Here is an 18,459-nt window from a genome sequence, read left to right as displayed (position 1 = left end):
GTTATGATTCTCGAGTGTAATATAAGCGAGGAGAGAGCTTCAGGAAACAAAAGAGCCATGCTTAAATGGAAAAAACGAGCTAACTCTAAAAAATTTGCCTGGCGACAGTATCTATTATTCAAGCATCGTATAATGTAGCTTAAACTAGGCAAGAACTGAATTGTAAGGAAATGGCAACACCTGAACGGGAAAAAGAAAAGCCTCAAAAGAGAAAGAAAAATCCACCCAATGATATTCTTGAAATGTTATGAGCTGCTAAGTTTATGCCAATTATTTAAGTTGTACAAAAAGGTTTATATATCCTGTCTCATCAGAGATGTGGAGCATCTGCTTAGTTCTTCAGCCAGACAACCATTTATTCTCTTCCTTGGCTATGAGTACTTAAGAGGGAAAGAGAACATCCCCTTCCTGGCGCTACTTGAGAATGGGGATGTATAAAACAGCTACCCATAAAAAAATTATGGGCAATGTACGTTATCTGCAGCAATATGTATTTATTTAAAAGCTCCATTGTGGACATACAGCATAAATATAAATGATATATGGAATCTGAGATCCCCTAAGGTTAATGAACTTCTGCAACTCTAGCCAGCATGGTTAATGGCAGGTGATACTGGATGCTGTAATTCAGAGCTACAGGTTCTCATCTTATAAATAGGTAATACTATGATCAAGTGGCTGCTTTATAAGTGTCTCCCTATATGCCACGTATTCATATGAAGACACAGTGGTCTGGCCAGGAAGAAGCACATTGTTTAGCTTTATAATTCTTCAAGTGTTAGAAGCCAGAAGTTGGTCTGCTCTAGTGAATCTTCAGCTTCCACATGAAGGATACAAAGGATCCCCTGAAAGCTATTAATGAATTCTAATATACAAAAATGTAACTTGTACTACTATTGTCAAAGTGAATCATCCCTTTCGAATATTTTGCCCCTAACCACCATGTTGTACAGTAAGATTTAATAAAGTTTTTGTTAATTGACTTGTCAAGATATCTAAAACTGAATCTACTATGCTCAGTATATTCCAATGTACACAGAATTAATGACAAAAGAATTGTCTAAGGCTAAGCCATCCCATGTATAAAGTATTTTGTTAGCTTGATAAACAAGTAGCTGAAGAGATGATGTAAAATAATTAGAAGAAACATTCTTAGTCTTAGCTATCTTGAGCATATAAAATGAACTCTTAGTCGTACATAGTTCTGTAGATTACAGACACAAAAGCTTTGGAAAGGTGTAATAGCTATATTAAAAGGGACGCGGTGGTTCAGTGGGTTAGGACGCTGAGCTTGTCGATCAGAAGGTCGGCAGTTTGGCGGGTCGAATCCCGAGTGCCGCTAGCAGAGTGAGCGCCTGTTACTCGTCCCAGCTTCTGCCAACCTAGCAGTTCGAAAGCACGTAAAAATGCAAGTAGAAAAATAGGGACCACTACGGTGGGAAGATAACAGTGTTCCGTGTGCCTTTGGCGTCTAGTCATGCCGGCCACATGATCACGGAAGACGTCCTCGGACAAACGCTGTTTCTTCGGCTTTGAAACGGAGATGAGCACCAGCCCCTAGAGTTCGAAACGACTAGCACGCATATGCGGGGGAACCTTTACCTTTTTTTAATAGCTATATTACACTCAGGAGGTCCAGTTTCCTACAGAATGACTTAAGAGCTAATTTATTACCTCCAATGAGGAAGAATGACTTATTCAATTACCTTAGCGATTGCTGTTATCTGCTCCAATGCCATGGAGTGTAGATCTTGATCTCTACTTTCCAGAAGTAGCTTCAGGGAAGGCAGCAGAAGAGACTCCTTCAGGAGCAGCAAACACAGGCTTTTTATGCACTGAAAGCAAATAGAAAATCTGGGTGTAATTAGTCAGCTTGCACTCTGACTCAGGAAATCCTTTTATGAAGTTCCAAATGGAAACCTGAATTCTTTTAAAGTAAGCAACCAACCAAAAACCTCTGGTGAAAATTCAGCAGGAAATGTAAAGAGTGAATGGAGCAAAAGACTGCCTTGTTCAACTGGCTTAAAAATTCCTTTTATGAGAACTGCATAGAAAAGAATTAAAGTACAGGTAGTCCTCAACTGAACAACAGATCATTTAGTGACCATTCAAAGTTACAACAACACTGGAAAAGCGACTTGTGACCATTTTTCACACTTACGACCTTTATAGCATCCTCATGATCATGTGATCAAAATTCATGATTGGCAACTGACTCATGGGTGTTGCTATGTCCCAAGGTGATGTGATCAACTTTTGTGACCTTCTGACAAGCAAAATCAATGGGGAAGCCAGATTCACTTAACAACCGTGTTACTAACTTATCAACGGCAGGGATTCACTTAACAGCTGTGGCAAGAAAGGACGTAAAATGGGGCAAAACTCACTTAACAAATGACTCACTTAAGAACAAATTTTGGGCTCAGTTGTGGCTGTAAGTTGAGGACTGACTGTATAAACATTTTGAAGAGATACCTTCTGTTCCAGAAGGAGGCCATCAGTTGTCATTTATGGCCACTTCTGATAAAAGGGGTGGAAAGAATTTCAGGAACCAAGTTCTGCATTGTGTCCTTACCTTATTTCATCCCTAAATGTTCACTGAACAATTAATGTTCAGAAAGTCCCTGGAAATGAAGCTGCATGTAAGTTGTAGCCATTCATCCATCTTTCTCACACACAGATACATACAAAATCTGGGATACAACTGTGATTTTGCATACCAAAGATTTTCAACAATACAAAACAGACTTCCAGAACAATTTTGTCTATTCATTTTATCAAAACACTTTTAATAGCAAGAGCCAGTTCCAGCTGCAGTCTCTTAGCACAATACTGTGTTTAAATATCTTTGTAGTTTCGTGTTGTGCTTCTTATCCTATTAGATACAAAGATATGATCGCCATTAATTGATTATGTCAGAATCTCTAGAAAATGGTCATATTGAGCAGAAAATATTTGAAAAATTAGTTCAGCTTTAGCACAGAACGAGCACAAAAGGAATCCAAGTATCCATAAATGGAGTGCGACTGTAGCATAATTGATAAATTTTAGTTTATTTATTTAAGAAATTTATAAGCTGCCTATCTCACTGTCCAAAGCAACTTTAGGCCGCTTATAAGAAATCCAACAAACATATCTTTCTACTGGTTGATTGGCAGACTTCCAAATGGAGACTGGGCACTATAAAATGGAATTAGTTTCTCATCCAAACTCAAATCAGCATATATGCTAATTAGTCTATATAACTGTTAATAGGATAACAGCTTGCTCTATGAAGTATGTTTCCACTGTTAACAAGCTGGCTCAACTGATTTGAATTAAAGGTTCAACAGAACTTGTATAGATGATGTACCTTAGAGATTGCCTAGTGCAGTTCTATATATCTTTTATCTTTCTTTTCCCGCTCCTAGTCTCTAGGAATAAAAATGTCATTTTGACTTCTTTGGAAAGAAGTTTTATAGTTCTAGCCTAACCTCTTATCATTCAGCTTCTTCACTTAAAGTTTTGATGGGTTTGCAGATATAAAATGCTACTGGCACTATAAAACTGCTGCTTCACCCAACTGTTAAACCTAAGAGCCATCAACTTTTTTTTGCAAGCCTTGTACACATGGCAATAAATTGTGCTTTCCAGATGCATGAAAAATGGGCAGAAATATATGATCAGTATTTCATATTGTGCTCTGCAAGCCTTTTGTTATATTGTTTACCAGAAATAAGCCTCTAAAATTGTAAGAGATGATGAAAAGTTCAATATTTCTAATGTTACTATCTCATCTACAATGCATTTAATTTATTGGTTCTTTTTTCTTGTGCAATCACTCGAACAACAGAATAAATCAGTTTAAATAGTTAATAAAGTCACAACTCAACCACAGCCAACAGTGACTATTTTGTGTGCTATATGAATATTGAACACCTGTTATTTCTGGTTAGCAGTAGCTGAAATTCAAGACTAATGGCAATCCTTAATGACCAATTTGGATAATGCTTAAGGATGTTGGGTCAGGATCAGGAGAGAGCCAGATCCAAGTCTATCCTCAGCCAAAAAACTCACTAACTATTCACCTTTAATAAAAAAAACTGCACAGGGTTGAGGTTTTAGGAGAAAAATGGAGAAGGGAATACTACATTCTCTACTTTGAGTTCCTGCTGGAAATATGGGATGATGAGGACAACGATGTCAACTACACCAATCACATCTCTTATTGGGGGACGAAGCTTTACCACAGTGTTTTCTTACAAATTGCATTTGTATATATTTATTATATTGGTAAACCTCCAAAATCTTAAGACTCGCAGCAACTTACAATAATAATTTAAAAACCAAAATACAGTTAAAAACCCTAAATTAAACAACAACATAGCAATAAGCTGGTGAAATAAATAGGCAATATACAACTATAAGAAAACTATTAATGCTAATCTCAAAATAAGTGACCTTAGCTTTCAAAGGTCCTATAGGACTTTGCAGCTTTTCAAAAATGCCGGGATTGCTCTTTTTTATTATTACTATTATTACTATTACTATTATTATTATTTAGTTTTACTTTGCGTATATAGCCCTGAATCACATGTTGATAGGGTACCTAGATAGATTGATTTAATACATTAAAAACAAATAAATTTCTCTAAAAAAGAAAGGTTAGATATAGAAGAATAATTATCAAGTGTAGCTAGAAGGTATCTTCAGAAGGGGTTATACCAGTGTCTTTTTAAAGGCATCCAGGACAATGCTCTCCTCTAAAGTGTCATTTACTTTAAATCGAGCTATTCACAGCCACCACTCAAAGTACCAGGAAAGGCATGTATCTAAGTCCCATGCAGTGGAGCTCACAGGTTCTCATGACCAGCTCCTCCTGCTCACCCTTGGCTATTTTTAAATAGGGTGAAGTGTGAACATTTTACTGCCCATATTTGCCATGCTGTCATAGTCCCATGAATGCTTCCATCTAGAACAGGGGTAGGCACCCTTGGCTCTTTTATGACTCGTGAACTTCAAGTCCCAGAATTTCTGAGCCAGCATGGCTCAGCTTGGAATCCTTTCCCTTTTCCCTCAGCATGGCTGGCTCAGGAATTCTGGGAGTTGAAGTCCACGAGTCATAAAAGAGCCAAGGTTGCCTACCCCTCATCTAGGACATGTTCTTCATATTAGAAAATCCCAGAAGCAATTCCTGACTTATCAAGTTTTAAAAAGACTCAGGTAGGAGACTATAATGCAATTAAAATAAAAATGTTGGTCTAAAGCAATTATAATATATAAACAATATAAGGAAGGTATCTGATCCTGTGAATCTATATTTCACTTACTGAATAGTTTTGTTTTTAATTGCGTTAACTTGCTTTATTTTGGAACAATTCATTTGGTTATACTTTTTTTTATATTGGCACGTTATCTGTAAAGATAAAAACCATTAAACTTTCCCCTAAATAAATAAATAAGTCAACCCTAAATACGTTTACTTTGCAACCCTTCCTTCCAGTACATTTCTGATATACGTTTTCAGTTTCTCCAGCATGAAATCTGACCAGTCCACTCTCTAGAACATGTTCACAGCATTTCAGGGCCCTGTAACAATGAAAATTTGTATGGGTGTGGTTGGGACAAAAGTGAACTTACAAAAAAAAAAGCACAGAAGACTCTGAAGCTAGCAGTTTATGATGAGGCGTTTGTATTGCCACATCTGGTGGAAAGGAGACTTCAAGCAATTTAGAAGTTTTAATATTTTAGCAAACTGTCCCCCCCCCCCAAATACTGAATCAATAAAAGCTTAAGTGACAAACTCTGTAAATCAAACAAGTACTGGGTGTTGGTTAGCACTCTTGAATACCCTGATCCACCAACAGAGATGAAACAGAATTTCATTAGGAAGGATCCTGGCAGGAGCTTTGGTTGAACTAGTGACATGGAAATGAACGGACAGCTGGGAACCATCTGTTGTCAGTAGTGACTAACTAATAAAAATTGCAACTGTTTCAGGACTTCAGACTCTGTGAGATTTGCATGAGAGTTAAATCTAGTGCAAATGGGTTGAGGAACCAAAGGAGTATCACTGCACCTGCCTGTAACAAAGGAGTTACTAATTGTTGCTAAAATATTTCAAAGCCTCCTTACTATTATCATCCTATGTTTAATGAAGAAATTACATATATTAACAAGTTTACTGTCAATGTAAACTTGGTCATGTCTAACTAACAAGGGCTCTAGTCATGTAGACTTACCTCTGCAGAGAGCCTGTGCTTGGTTTCATATAAAGAGCGGCAGATCGTTAGAATCTCATCTCCCACACTCTTCTTTTGCTCTTGCAGGCACTTCATAAGCATCACTGTTCCCAGTTTAACCCAGAGATTATTACTTGAACATGTTCTAAAATAAAGGTAAATAGGTTTTCTTATGAGCATTAAAAGCAATTTGGTCTCTATTGTGCACATCTACCTACATGTACTCTTAAAAAGTAATTTTTGACAACATATATTGAATGCAAATAGTTTGTATAACTTTGACAACAAACTCGAACTGCTTTTCAAATCCATATAGTACATGGGTTTTTTTAGAAACAAATATGAAAAAAAAATTAACAGGACAAATTATTTTAACGAAAAACAACAACAAACAAACTGTAGTCAAGAGAGAACTTTATTAGGAGGATCAGGATAAGCAAATAAGTCATGAAGGTTGATTATGTGTTTTCTGTAATATCAAATAAAATGTGATAATAGAATAAAAATTGAGGTCAGAGGCAAATAATGTTTTTTAAAAAATCAGATAAATACTTGTTAATCATTTAAAAGTTAGTAATAAGAGAGGCACAGTGGCTTAATGATGCTGGAGATGGTCTCACCTCCGGCGGTTCGAGCCCAAGCACTGCATAGCAGGGTGAGCTCCTGTCATTCACCTCAGCTTCTGTCCACCCAACAGTATGAAAGCACGTTCTATGTAAGTATATACAGTCATGGCCGAAATTGTTGGCACCCCAGAAATTTTTCCAGAAAATCAAGTATTTCTCACAGAAAAGTATTGCAGGAACACAGGTTTTGCTATACACAGGTTTATTCCCTTTGTGTGTATTGGAACACAACAAAAAAGGGAGGAAAAAAAGCAAATTGGACATAACGTCAAACAAAACTCCAAAAATGGGCTGGACAAAATTATTGGCACCCTTAACTTAATATTTGGTTGCATACCCTTTGGAAAAAATAACTGAAATCAGTCACTTCCTATAACCATCAATAAGCTTCTTACACCTCTCACCCAGAATTTTGGACCACTCTTCCTTTGCAAACTGCTCCAGGTCTCTCTTATTGGAAGGGCGCCTTTTCCCAACAGCAATTTTAAGATCTCTCCACAGGTGTTCAATGGGAATCAGATCTGGACTCATTGCTGGCCACTTCAGAACTCTCCAGCGCTTTCTTGCCATCCATTTCTGGGTGCTTTTTGACGTATGTTTGGGGTCATTGTCCTGCTGGAAGACCCAAGATCTCGGACGCAAACCCAGCTTTCTGACACTGGGCTCTACAGTGCGACCCAAAACCCTTTGGTAATCCTCAGATTTCATGATGCCTTGCACACATTCAAGGCACCCAGTGCCAGAGGCAGCAAAACAACCCCAAAACATCATTGAACCTCCACCATATTTCACTGTAGGTACTGTGTTCTTTTCTTTGTAGGCCTCATTTCGTTTTCGGTAAACAGTAGAATGATGTGCTTTACCAAAAAGCTCTATCTTGGTCTCATCTGTCCACAAGACGTTTTCCCAGAAGGATTTTGGCTTACTCAAGTACATTTTGGCAAACTGTAATCTTGCTTTTTTATGTCTCTGTGTCAGCAGTGGGATCCTCCTGGGTCTCCTGCCATAGCGTTTCATTTCATTTAAATGTCGACGGATAGTTTGCGCTGACACTGATGCTCCCTGAGCCTGCAGGACAGCTTGCATTCCTTTGGAACTTGTTTGGGGCTGCTTATCCAGCATCTGGACTATCCTGCGTTGCAACCTTTCATCAATTTTTCTCTTCCGTCCATGACCAGGGAGATTAGCTACAGTGACATGGGTTGCAAACTTCTTGATAATGTTGCGCACTGTGGACAAAGGCAAATCTAGATCTCTGGAGATTGACTTGTAACCTTGAGATTGTTGATATTTGTCCACAATTTTGGTTCTCAAGTCCTCAGACAGTTCTCTTCTCCTCTTTCTGTTGTCCATGCTTAGTGTGGCACACACAGACACACAATGCAAAGACTAAGTGAACTTCTCTCCTTTTTATCTGCTTTCAGGTGTGATTTTTATATTGCCCACACCTGTTACTTGCCCCAGGTGAGTTTAAAGGAGCATCACATGCTTGAAACAATCTTGTTTATCCACAATTTTGAAAGGGTGCCAATAATTTTGTCCAGGCCATTTTTGGAGTTTTGTTTGACATTATGTCCAATTTGCTTTTTTTCCTCCCTTTTTTTGTTGTGTTCCAATACACTGTGTATAGCAAAACATGTGTTCCTGCAATACTTTTCTGTGAGAAATACTTGATTTTCTGGAAAAATTTCTGGGGTGCCAACAATTTCGGCCATGACTGTAGATAGGTAGCACTTTGGTGGGGAAACAAGCTGGTGCTCTGTGCAGGCCATTAGGCTCGTGATGGCTGTGAAATTTCCTGGTTGCAGCGCCCGCTTGTGAGGCAGCTCTGGGAAGGGAGGGAGCCTTGGGTGACACTACAGAAAGAGCTGCTCCTCTTTCTCTCTGGTGTGACACCAGCTCGCCCTCCTGTGGTGCAACGTGGGAAGTGCACAAGTGTATCCTATAATAGGGCTAGTACCATGGCAAGCCAAACAACTACTCTGCAATTGCACTGTGGTCTCCTGGCTACTGTAACGTCATATGTAAATAATAACAACAACAACAAAAATTAAGTCAATTATGAAATATTACCCTGAATTAATTTTCTAATGTAGAATCACAATTTGCATGCTATTATTTTTTTATTTTTTTTATTTTAATTCCATTTATATCCCGCCCTTCTCCGAAGACTCAGGGCGGCTTACAAACTTAGCAGTAGCCTTCATTCTATGTATATGCCTGCCTATTAGGGCTTTCATACACCCCCCAAGCGGCATTATTACAAAGTCAGCTTATTGCCCCCAACAATCTGGGTCCTCATTTTACCTACCTCGGAAGGATGGAAGGCTGAGTCAACCTTGGGCAATGACTTGGGCAATGATATTGTTTGAGTTTAGGCACAACTATCACACTGGAATTAGCAGATATATCACCAGTACTGTGCATTACAGTAAAATTCAGTAGGTAATAATGTAATAATACTCATAAATTATAAACTTGTCGAGACTAAATTAGTGTAAGAATCCATACCATTTATTTATCAAATTAAAGCTTAACATTTTGTTCATTTTCTGCCTCTCACACTCCACATCAATTTGTCTATAAATCCACCTGGGGACAGGGTTTTGAATTTCAGACATTACGTGATTATTATTGGAAATTAAAAATGGTTGTAATATGTTTTCTGGATCAAGATTAATACCAGTAGAATGATGAAGAGGGAGAATCAAAGGTGGCGTTAAACATTCTTATTTTTCCCTTTAATTGGATTGTGAACTTAATTAGTTAATAAACTAAAACAGATTACATTAAGAAAGTGCTATTCAATTATTTGAAAAGAACTAATTTTAATACAAGCACCTAACTTATAAAAGCTACAAAATATATAAGTCACAACATTCGCCATCTTTTTTTATGCTTCAGGAAAATTTGCTTCGAAACTCTGGCTGCTGTGACTAATGAACGCATCATGTGGAAACAAAGTATTTTTCTCGTCAGAAATGTTTTATTCATATGTAAAACTATGCAAATTTACACAAGTGTGTACATTCTGGTCAAAGACGATGTACAGATGATGTCTTTGATAAAGTGACAGTTTCTCTTTGAAAGAATCCAGAGGTAATCTGGAATGTGACAACTCAATAAAGAGACCAGAGAAATAGTTAAATGCATAACTGAATTAATACTGTGGAATGGTTAAATTAGTTCAATGAGAATACATATTATGCAACAATAGGGGTAGCTACATAGGGCAGAGATTGTCTTCTCCAAAATATCATCTCATAATATCTTCTGGCCCACAGAATTATTTTCCCCACCACTGGAAGAGAACACAAAATATAGCAGTTTTGGTTGCCTTTTTCCTTTTGCCAAAAATTAACTGAAGAGAGGTAAATAGGTAAAAGCCAACATTCCATGACCAGAAATCCATTCATATAGTAGAACTTTTTTTTAACTTTGTCCTGTATCCCCTCCAGTCTGACCCAACAAATTTTCCAGATCAGATTTTGATAGGAAAAATATGTTGAAAATAAGTCCAAGGAACAATATAAAATTCCATAGCTCAGTGGAATATTATCAAGCAAAACCAAAACAGCTGTCATTCGTCATTACAGGAACTCAGATTATGAAAGTTCATTTTCTGAGGTACAAGAGACAACTAGTGCTCAGTTTTACATGGCTCAGTGGCCAGACAGAGAAGAAAACAATTTTATACTTCACAAATAATGTTCTTTCCCCCCCATAATTCTTAAATCAATTAACTCAGAATGTATGGGTCAGAGAGAGACATATTAGGATTTTTTTTAAGCTATGTAGGTTAAGAGTAGTCCTATACGATAACACTCCCCCTGTGGCAGCCAGAAATTCTTAGGTTTCTTTTGAAAAGGAAAGCAATGAAATTATGGTGTAATAGATTGTTTAAATACACCATAAATCTAAGCATGCTGGCTTTTTTATCCATATGCAGAGCAGCTTTTTTTGAAAGGCAAGAGAGGAATCTGATGAAAAAAAGAAAATACATGTAACCAAGCCATTGTAAAAAAAAATCCTATTTCTCAATGCAGTTTTTTCCAACTAAATAAAAATTTTGCTCTAAGGGAATTCCAAGTGTATACCAATGCTTTGTAAAGGTCAAATACAGACGAAAAAGTGCTCAAAATGAAAAATACTCCGAACAATTCACTGAAATGTATAGGTTATGCTTGGATGGACCCCCAACCTAATGGTTCAATCTTCCATATTCCATCAGAACAAAATATGTATCAGATATTTTAATTAAAATAAACATTATAGAAGGACAGCTATGGTAGCCAAAAATCAGGAAGATTCTGGTAGCACTCTTTTCTAATTAACAGGCATAATCTTTCAGTAGTTGCTGCCTACTTCATCAGATGCATTAGATTGACTAAACTCCCAGGACATTCTATTGAGCATTACAAAGTAATCAGTTTGGAAAAAAGAGATTTTAACAGCATGGTTGAGCAAGAGATTGTTGAATTCACAGTTACATCAAAAGGTCTTAACAAATACAATGTTTTTTAATTGATAAATTTTAACCTTTCATGCAATCTACATTCTCCACGAGTGGAGAATGCTCATGCACGAAGCTCCATTCAAAGAGGCTGCAGCCCAGTAGTGGGCCATGGCCCGGGGGTTGGGGACCCCTGTCCTAGAAGGCTGAAATGCGCTGATACACCTTTTGAGTCAAATTTCATGTTCATTAATTCATTTGTGAATAATTTTGGCTAGTTTGTTCTATGTAGAATCCAGAGGGGCAAATGATTTTAATTTAATTTTAATTTATTAATATTTCTATACCGCCCTTCTCCCGGAGGACTCAGGGCGGTGTACAGGGCAAGAATAAAACACAGAAATTTACAAAAACTAAAAGATAATTAAATGCATGCCCGATTAAAATACAATTGATACATAGTACAAAACCCCAATAAAAATAATAAAACCCCCCACCAATCCCCCCTCAGGCCAGGCCGGCTTGCTCGAACAAGTATGTTTTCAGATCGCGGCAAAAGGAGCGCAGATCGGGCGCCGTCCGGAGCTCAACCGGTAACTGGTTCCATAGCTCCGGGGTGCCCACAGAGAAGGCTATATATCAATGGAAGAGCATGTGAATATGTTGCTAAGCATGTGTGTCAAGTTGTTGGGGATGCATGGTGGGGCTGTTGATATATAATTTTGGGGCAAATTACACCTCTGGGCTTTTTTTTTCAGGATCTGACTCTCATGTTAGTATCGTTCTGTTATTCTGCTCGTGAGAATCCGTATGCAAGTTTAGACCTGTCAAGGGAGACCATCCAATTATCAATTTTTCAAAGGAATTGACCCCTTTGTAATCATTGAATTGTTGCCCTAATAGTTCAAATCTCCATGTTTGCTTTAGTATATTTGTCTTCAGTTCAGTCTGGCCTTCTTCTTCTTCCGGTTTCATCTGGCTTGAGTAAGAAATCATGTCCAATGTTATGGTTGTTGTTTGGTTGTCTAGGTTCTCAATATGCTGTACTTGTTGGTCTTTAGCACCCTCCATCTTAGTATTGCTTTCTTCAGCTTCTGTTGGTTCTGTTGCTTTTTGAATTGTAGATTTTTTAGTTGAAATCGAGGTTTGGCTATCTAAGTTCTCAGTAGATTGTACTTGTTTTTTCTTTAAAGTCCTCTGTCTTGATATTAGTTTCTTCCTCTTCTCTTGCTTTTTGGACTGCAAGTTCATCAGTTGAAATCAAGGTTTCATTTTGTAAATTTAAGCTGGCACCTTTGTCTCTCAGTCTAGAATTCATTAGCTCAGTAGCTTCAAGGATTTTCTCAAGTATAAGCTTATAGTTAAGTTGTGGGTAGTATTCCTCCATTTCTATGGTGTTTACAGATAGTCCTTTAGTAGAGGCTATTTTTGATAAAGTCAGTGAATGAATGAATGAATGAACCTTTATTGTCAAAGTATAACCATATATACATTGAGATTGGCTGAGCCTCCCTTTGTGCCCCCCCAACTCACAGTGACAACAAACCCTCCATCTTATTACACCATGTGAGCTAATTGCACAACACAGTGGCCTCGCAAGTCAATCATACATAAAGTTTATAAAATTATTTCCCGTTCAAAAGCCTAACAGCCCATGGATAAAAGCTGTTCTTCAGCCTGTTGGTACCGCTGGCTATACTCCTATATCTCCTACCCGATGGTAGGAGAGTAAAGAGATACTGACCAGGGTGTGAGTCATCCCTGAGAATTTTCCTCACTTTTCCAAGACAGCAGGCCCTGGCAATGTCATCCAGTGGTGTCAAGGGACAGCCCACAATGTCTTGTGCTGAGCTCACCACCCTCTGTAATACTTTCCTATCCACGGCTGTCAGACCAGCATACCAAACCACAATACAGTACGAGAGGACGCTCTCTATAGTAGACGGGTAAAAGAATGTCCACTTCCACTATTCCTAGAAGTTGTTTCCCAGCTGTTTCATGTTCTTATCTTTTTTAGATAGTGCCAAGGACAAATCTGGGCTGTAAGCAGGTCTCACAATCAAAGAAATTCACTTGCTATACCAGGCTTCACCACAAGATGTTCCCGATAGCATATAAAGTCATTTTCCAAACTCAGGTTAGGCTTTTATCCAGTTTTTTTTAAAAAAAAAATCCAACTTAACAGGTAGATAAGGTAATAAGTCAACATAGAAATAGGAACTATTTGGGACATCAAATATCCAAAAAGTACAAGTCCAATTATTTAGTTGTTTAGTTTAGTTGTTCTTTTCCTTTCAAAGCTTTATTTTCCCAAAGTAAGCAGGCACCACCATTTTAAGGGGGGGGGGGCAGAAGGAATTTCAAGAAGCTTTTACAGGAAGATAGGTGGGATATACGAAAGGTAAGGTAAGGTCTCACCCAATTCCTCTGCGGTGCTTTCGTTGTGCTTGGTGGTAATTTTGGCCTTTGGTTGGTAACAGCTTAGTGATCGGTCATGTTGATGGCCGATCTTTTCTCCGTTGGTCCAAAGGAGCTGCCTCAGATCAAACAGAAGGGCTGCCGCCCTTCCGCGATCAATCAGGGGTCCTCCTCATGGTCGTCGCCCCTCCAGGGTGACTTTCGACCCTTTTCAGGGTCTCCCAAAAGAGGAAAACCGGGCAGCGGAGAGAGCGCTCCCCTGGGGCGTCCGCCAGCGCCTTGATCACAAACTGAAAGCCCAACAATTTATTTCTTAACAAATGGAAAGTATATTCAGAATTAACACTAGGATAAGATCTACTTTAAAATCTCCAAAGGTATTTTAAACTTATGTTAAACGCAAAACAAATAACTTACATATTTGGGCTTTTCATAGGAGGCCAAGCTTGCAGAAGCATAACTAAATGCTGGAATTCTTCATGTTCCCCACTATTTTCCAGAAGTTTCATGAAGAGAAGATACCTTTTTTCTTCATTTTCAATCTCTGTTATTTCTACCTAATAAATTGGAAAAAACAGCAGTTCAAAATAAATACAGATATCAGAGTAGAGAACATAATTTTTCAAATATTAGTTGCTTAGACAGTAAAATTGGTAGCATAGTAAACAAAAAAACAAATACGAAGTATTCTTATGTTAAACTGGGTTTGTTTGTTGCCTTCAAATCAATGTTGAATCTTGGCAACTGCATGAACTAGTTCCTGCAGTTTTCTTGGCAATATTTTTGGGAAGTGGTTTGCTTTATTTTTAAAAACATTTTCTTACAAACCCAAATAGGAATATCAAGCACATGGCTTTCACAATTCAAATATCTCCTGCAAGATTTCTTGATTTCAGTAACAGATGAAAGCATGAAGGAGAACAGAGCAAAGCTACAAGTACAATGGAATTGTGTGAAGAGACTGGTGACAAGCAGAAGCTTGGGGAAATCTTTGTATAATGGGACATTGTCTAGCACATGGCTTTCCAACCAGTACCACCTGTGGTACATTCGCACCTGGCAGATGGTATGCGACCATCCTAGAAAAGTGGTAGTGGGGGAGGGGAATGAGCTGAACTGGTGGCAGCACTGCACAAGCCTGAGCGAGAGATAGCTGGAGCTGCAGGGCTATCAGGGCTCAGCAGAAGCGCCAGTAAGAGTGCCGCTTTCCAGCTGATCGGAGCTGGAAAGGTGGAGCTTGGTGCTGATCCTGGTGCTTCTGCTGAGCCCTGAAGAAGCACCAATCAGCTGGAAAGCAGCACTGATCCTGGCACTTCTGCTGAGCCCAAAAGAAGCACCGATCAGCTGGAATATTGCAGCATCTCCCGAGTCTTGTGATTTACATTCAGATGTTTGGCAACTGATTCATATTTATGACGGTCACAGTGTCCCAGGGTCATGTGAATTGACCAAAACCTGCTGCAACCACCCAGCAGATGGGGGTGGGGGGAATAAAAACCAAAGACCCCACCCCCACCCACCCCTGCTGCCAATCCTCAACAGAAATGCTCACAACAATGAAAATCTCGGACAGGAGGAAAAGTGCCACAGGGCGGGCAGGCAGGTGTCTTGCTCGGTTGTGGATTGGGGGGCACTTTTTTCAGTGCCATTGTAACTTTGAACAGTCACTAAGCGAACTGTTGTAAGTTGAGGACTACCTGTACTTTTTTCTTTGGTCATTAAGTTTTTGATATCTTGCTAGGTGACTGGTGGTACTTGGATATTGCCATATCCTAAAAGTGGGACAACGAGTGAAAAGGTTGAAAAGCCCTGGTCTAGCACCCAGAGGACAACCAAATTCTTGTTTCTTCTTGCTTGTTTTAGTAGTCATAACTAGCCATATGGCAGTTTGCTTCATGCCACCAAAATTCCTGATCTACAGAAATTGGGTAATAGATTCCAGCAATATGCTTCTATGGTACTTAATACTGATTCAGAAGTTAATATCACTTAGAGTATGCTTCGTGCTTTATTTTCCCATATTTTTTACCAGAGATACTTTTAATTCAAAATGGTTAAGTCTCTTTTATTTATCGACCAAATTTATAAAACTGCTCATCTCACTTAAAGTGACTCCGGGCAGTGCACAAACATTTGATGTGAATAGATTTCCCCAGGTGTAGCATTCTGCTTTTTTTAGCGTAAGAAATGTTACTCTTCTGAGTACAACAGCACCTAACTTCCCTTAAAACATTCTGATAGCAAGCAAGATCATTCCCAGCTTTAGATTTAGAAGGGATTTTATGAGGAAGAGGGGAACGGGCTTCAGATAAAGGAAGGGGCCCTCTACCCTCATCCTTATTAGCCAAGTGACAGTATAAGAAAAAATAAGGCAAAGTAAATAAAAATGAAGTCCTTGATCTCTTTGCAGTTCTTCCAGTTTGCTCTTTTTGGATTTACATTTATTAGAAGCTGAACTTCAATTAATATACTGTATAAAAACTCAAGTCACTTATTTCCCTTAAGTAAGCTCATATTAATAGAAAGCGTGCTAGCAGAATCTTTTGATTTATACATAAAAAGGCGTTTTTGAAAAGTTGGGGTCATCAAGGTACATAGCAAAATAAACTCAAATGTATAATATAAATAATACTTTAGAAAGAAAAAGCTGTTGAAATGAAATGTGACAGGAAAGAGCTGGTAATTAATTCAAATCCAGAAACTTCTTTAAAATCTGAATATTATTGCCAGGAGAATATGCTATAAAGATTTCTGTACAAAAAGCAAATAATAAAATCTGATTTGCCAGATATTTGATTAATATTGAGCACACTCTGCTATAACACAGGCAGTCCTTGAGTTATGAATATAATGGAGCCTGCCCATTCCATCCATAAATCGAGGATTCATAGGAGTGAATTTTGTACTTTGAATGTGATTCACTCCCAGCTTTTGCTCACACATTTGCCTGGAGTAGCCAAGAAAGTGAAGGATCTCGATCTTTGCAAGGTGAGTATCCAAGGCCTAGTGCCTAGGGAGACCCGGGTGCGGGTGGGGAAAGGGACCTTGGAGGTCTTCTAGTCCAGCCCTCTGCTCATGCAGGAGAACCTATACCATTTCAGACAAGTGACTGTCTAGTCTCTTCTTAAACATCTGGTTAATTGTCCTTACTGTCAGGAAGTTTCTCCTTAATTCCAGGTTGCTTCTCTCTTTGGACAATTGTTTCTTGTCCTGCCTTCTGGTGCTTTGAAGAATAATTTGACCCCCTCTTCTTTGTGGTAGCCCCTCAAATACTCTAATGCCACTGCGGTTGTTCGTAAGGGTGAACAACTGACGTGGTGCGGCAACATTTGTAATTTTGGGATGTTTTTGTAAACACAAGGGGGTGCTTATCACATTACTTTGAACGTTCACTAAGGGAACGCTCGTAACTCGAGGATTACCTATACAGGAATAAATACAATTGATGAATAAATGTCATAATAAATATTCAAACTGAAAAAGGCTAAAGTGTTGACACAGTGTTATTTCTCATTTACATTTTTTTTCTTCTCAATGTAAATTTTATAATACTTGATACCAGATCTGATTCTAGAAGACTTTGTCCATAATGATACTACTGAAACACTAATTTTGTTATAAGCAGTATCAGCACTGAGAAAATAAGTTTTAAATGAGTCGAAGAAACAGGGCTGCTAAAGCATATGACATGAGGAAGCCAAGCATTTTCTTTTCTGGAAATTTAAATTAACTATATGCATTTGTTAAACGCTATAACATTATCTGTTCATACTAGTCAAACGTCAAATCCATGGCAGATTTATTTGTATCCTAGCAAAACCCATGTTGATTAATTCAATTTGCAGATGTATATCTCTATTATTCAGTTCTTCACTGCAATGTGAATCTGAATTACTACACCATTAAAAGCAGAATTACAAACAAGGCACTTGAGAGAAGATTCTAATTGCTACAATACATTCTCAAGCCCAATGAAGTTATAGTAAAGATCTGTTAAGCTCATATCTATTCACAAGAGAAGGCTTCTTGAAAAGAAGTCAAAGATAACATATGCTTTTATCTTCAGGTACTGTGTTACAATCAAAAGAAAGATGAAAATGGAATTAAATTCCTGCCCTGATTCAATATATTTTGTTCTTCCACTGAGATTTCCTTGAATTACATACATAATTATGTATGTGTCATTATGAACTCATAGAAAACCAGTGGCTCTCTGCTTCATCAAAAATTATCTTGAAATGGAAGATACTGATTGATAAATGATTGTGCCATTTTTTCCCCCAAGAAGAAACTCAAAACAGGATAAATTACTTGTTCTTCTTGACTTAGCTCATATTCTTAGGCTGTAACTTAGATAAATTACAGATCAACGTTCTAAGCGTCTCAGCTAGAGCACAGTAATTTGCTTTGTAATGGCTTCAGAGCACGAAGTCCAGTGTATGCTATTACACTGTGTTGAACGGTTGTGTTTACAAATCAGAATCGCCCATAAACCATACGTGGCACGTATGGATGGCATCACTGGAGGCTTTTAAGAGACTGGACAGTGACTTGTCTTGAGGGGCCCTTCCTGCTCTATGAGCTTGTTTGTTTTCTTGCAGATGTTTTCATTGCCCAAACTAGGTAACATCATCAGTGCTAGTCCTTCTCTGGAATGGTATAAAGCACAGGTCTGCAACCCGCTGCTCCGGAGTATATTTTGCCAGTAATGCTGTGGAACATCCAGGTGCTCTTTTGCAAA

The 18,459-nt window shown here is 38.3% G+C and overlaps 1 protein-coding gene across 2 annotated transcripts in view; it reads right to left on the bottom strand.

Annotated features, from left to right (window-relative positions):
• The window catches only part of NBAS (NBAS subunit of NRZ tethering complex), a 175,961-nt gene that overhangs the window by 6,753 nt on the left and 150,749 nt on the right, over positions 1-18,459 (bottom strand). For both annotated transcript variants that reach the window (XM_083348576.1, XM_083348577.1), the window contains exons 49-51: positions 14,136-14,275; positions 6,222-6,366; positions 1,707-1,835 (exon numbers count right to left, since the gene is read on the bottom strand). In XM_083348576.1, coding sequence (XP_083204702.1) covers positions 1,707-1,835; positions 6,222-6,366; positions 14,136-14,275 — 414 coding nt within the window. The remainder of the gene's footprint in view (positions 1-1,706; positions 1,836-6,221; positions 6,367-14,135; positions 14,276-18,459) is intronic.

This window comes from Vipera ursinii (assembly GCF_947247035.1).
Source record: "Vipera ursinii genome assembly, chromosome: 1".
In the NCBI taxonomy this organism is placed as follows: Eukaryota; Metazoa; Chordata; class Lepidosauria; order Squamata; family Viperidae; genus Vipera; species Vipera ursinii.
This window is presented reverse-complemented; position numbering and strand designations above follow the sequence as displayed.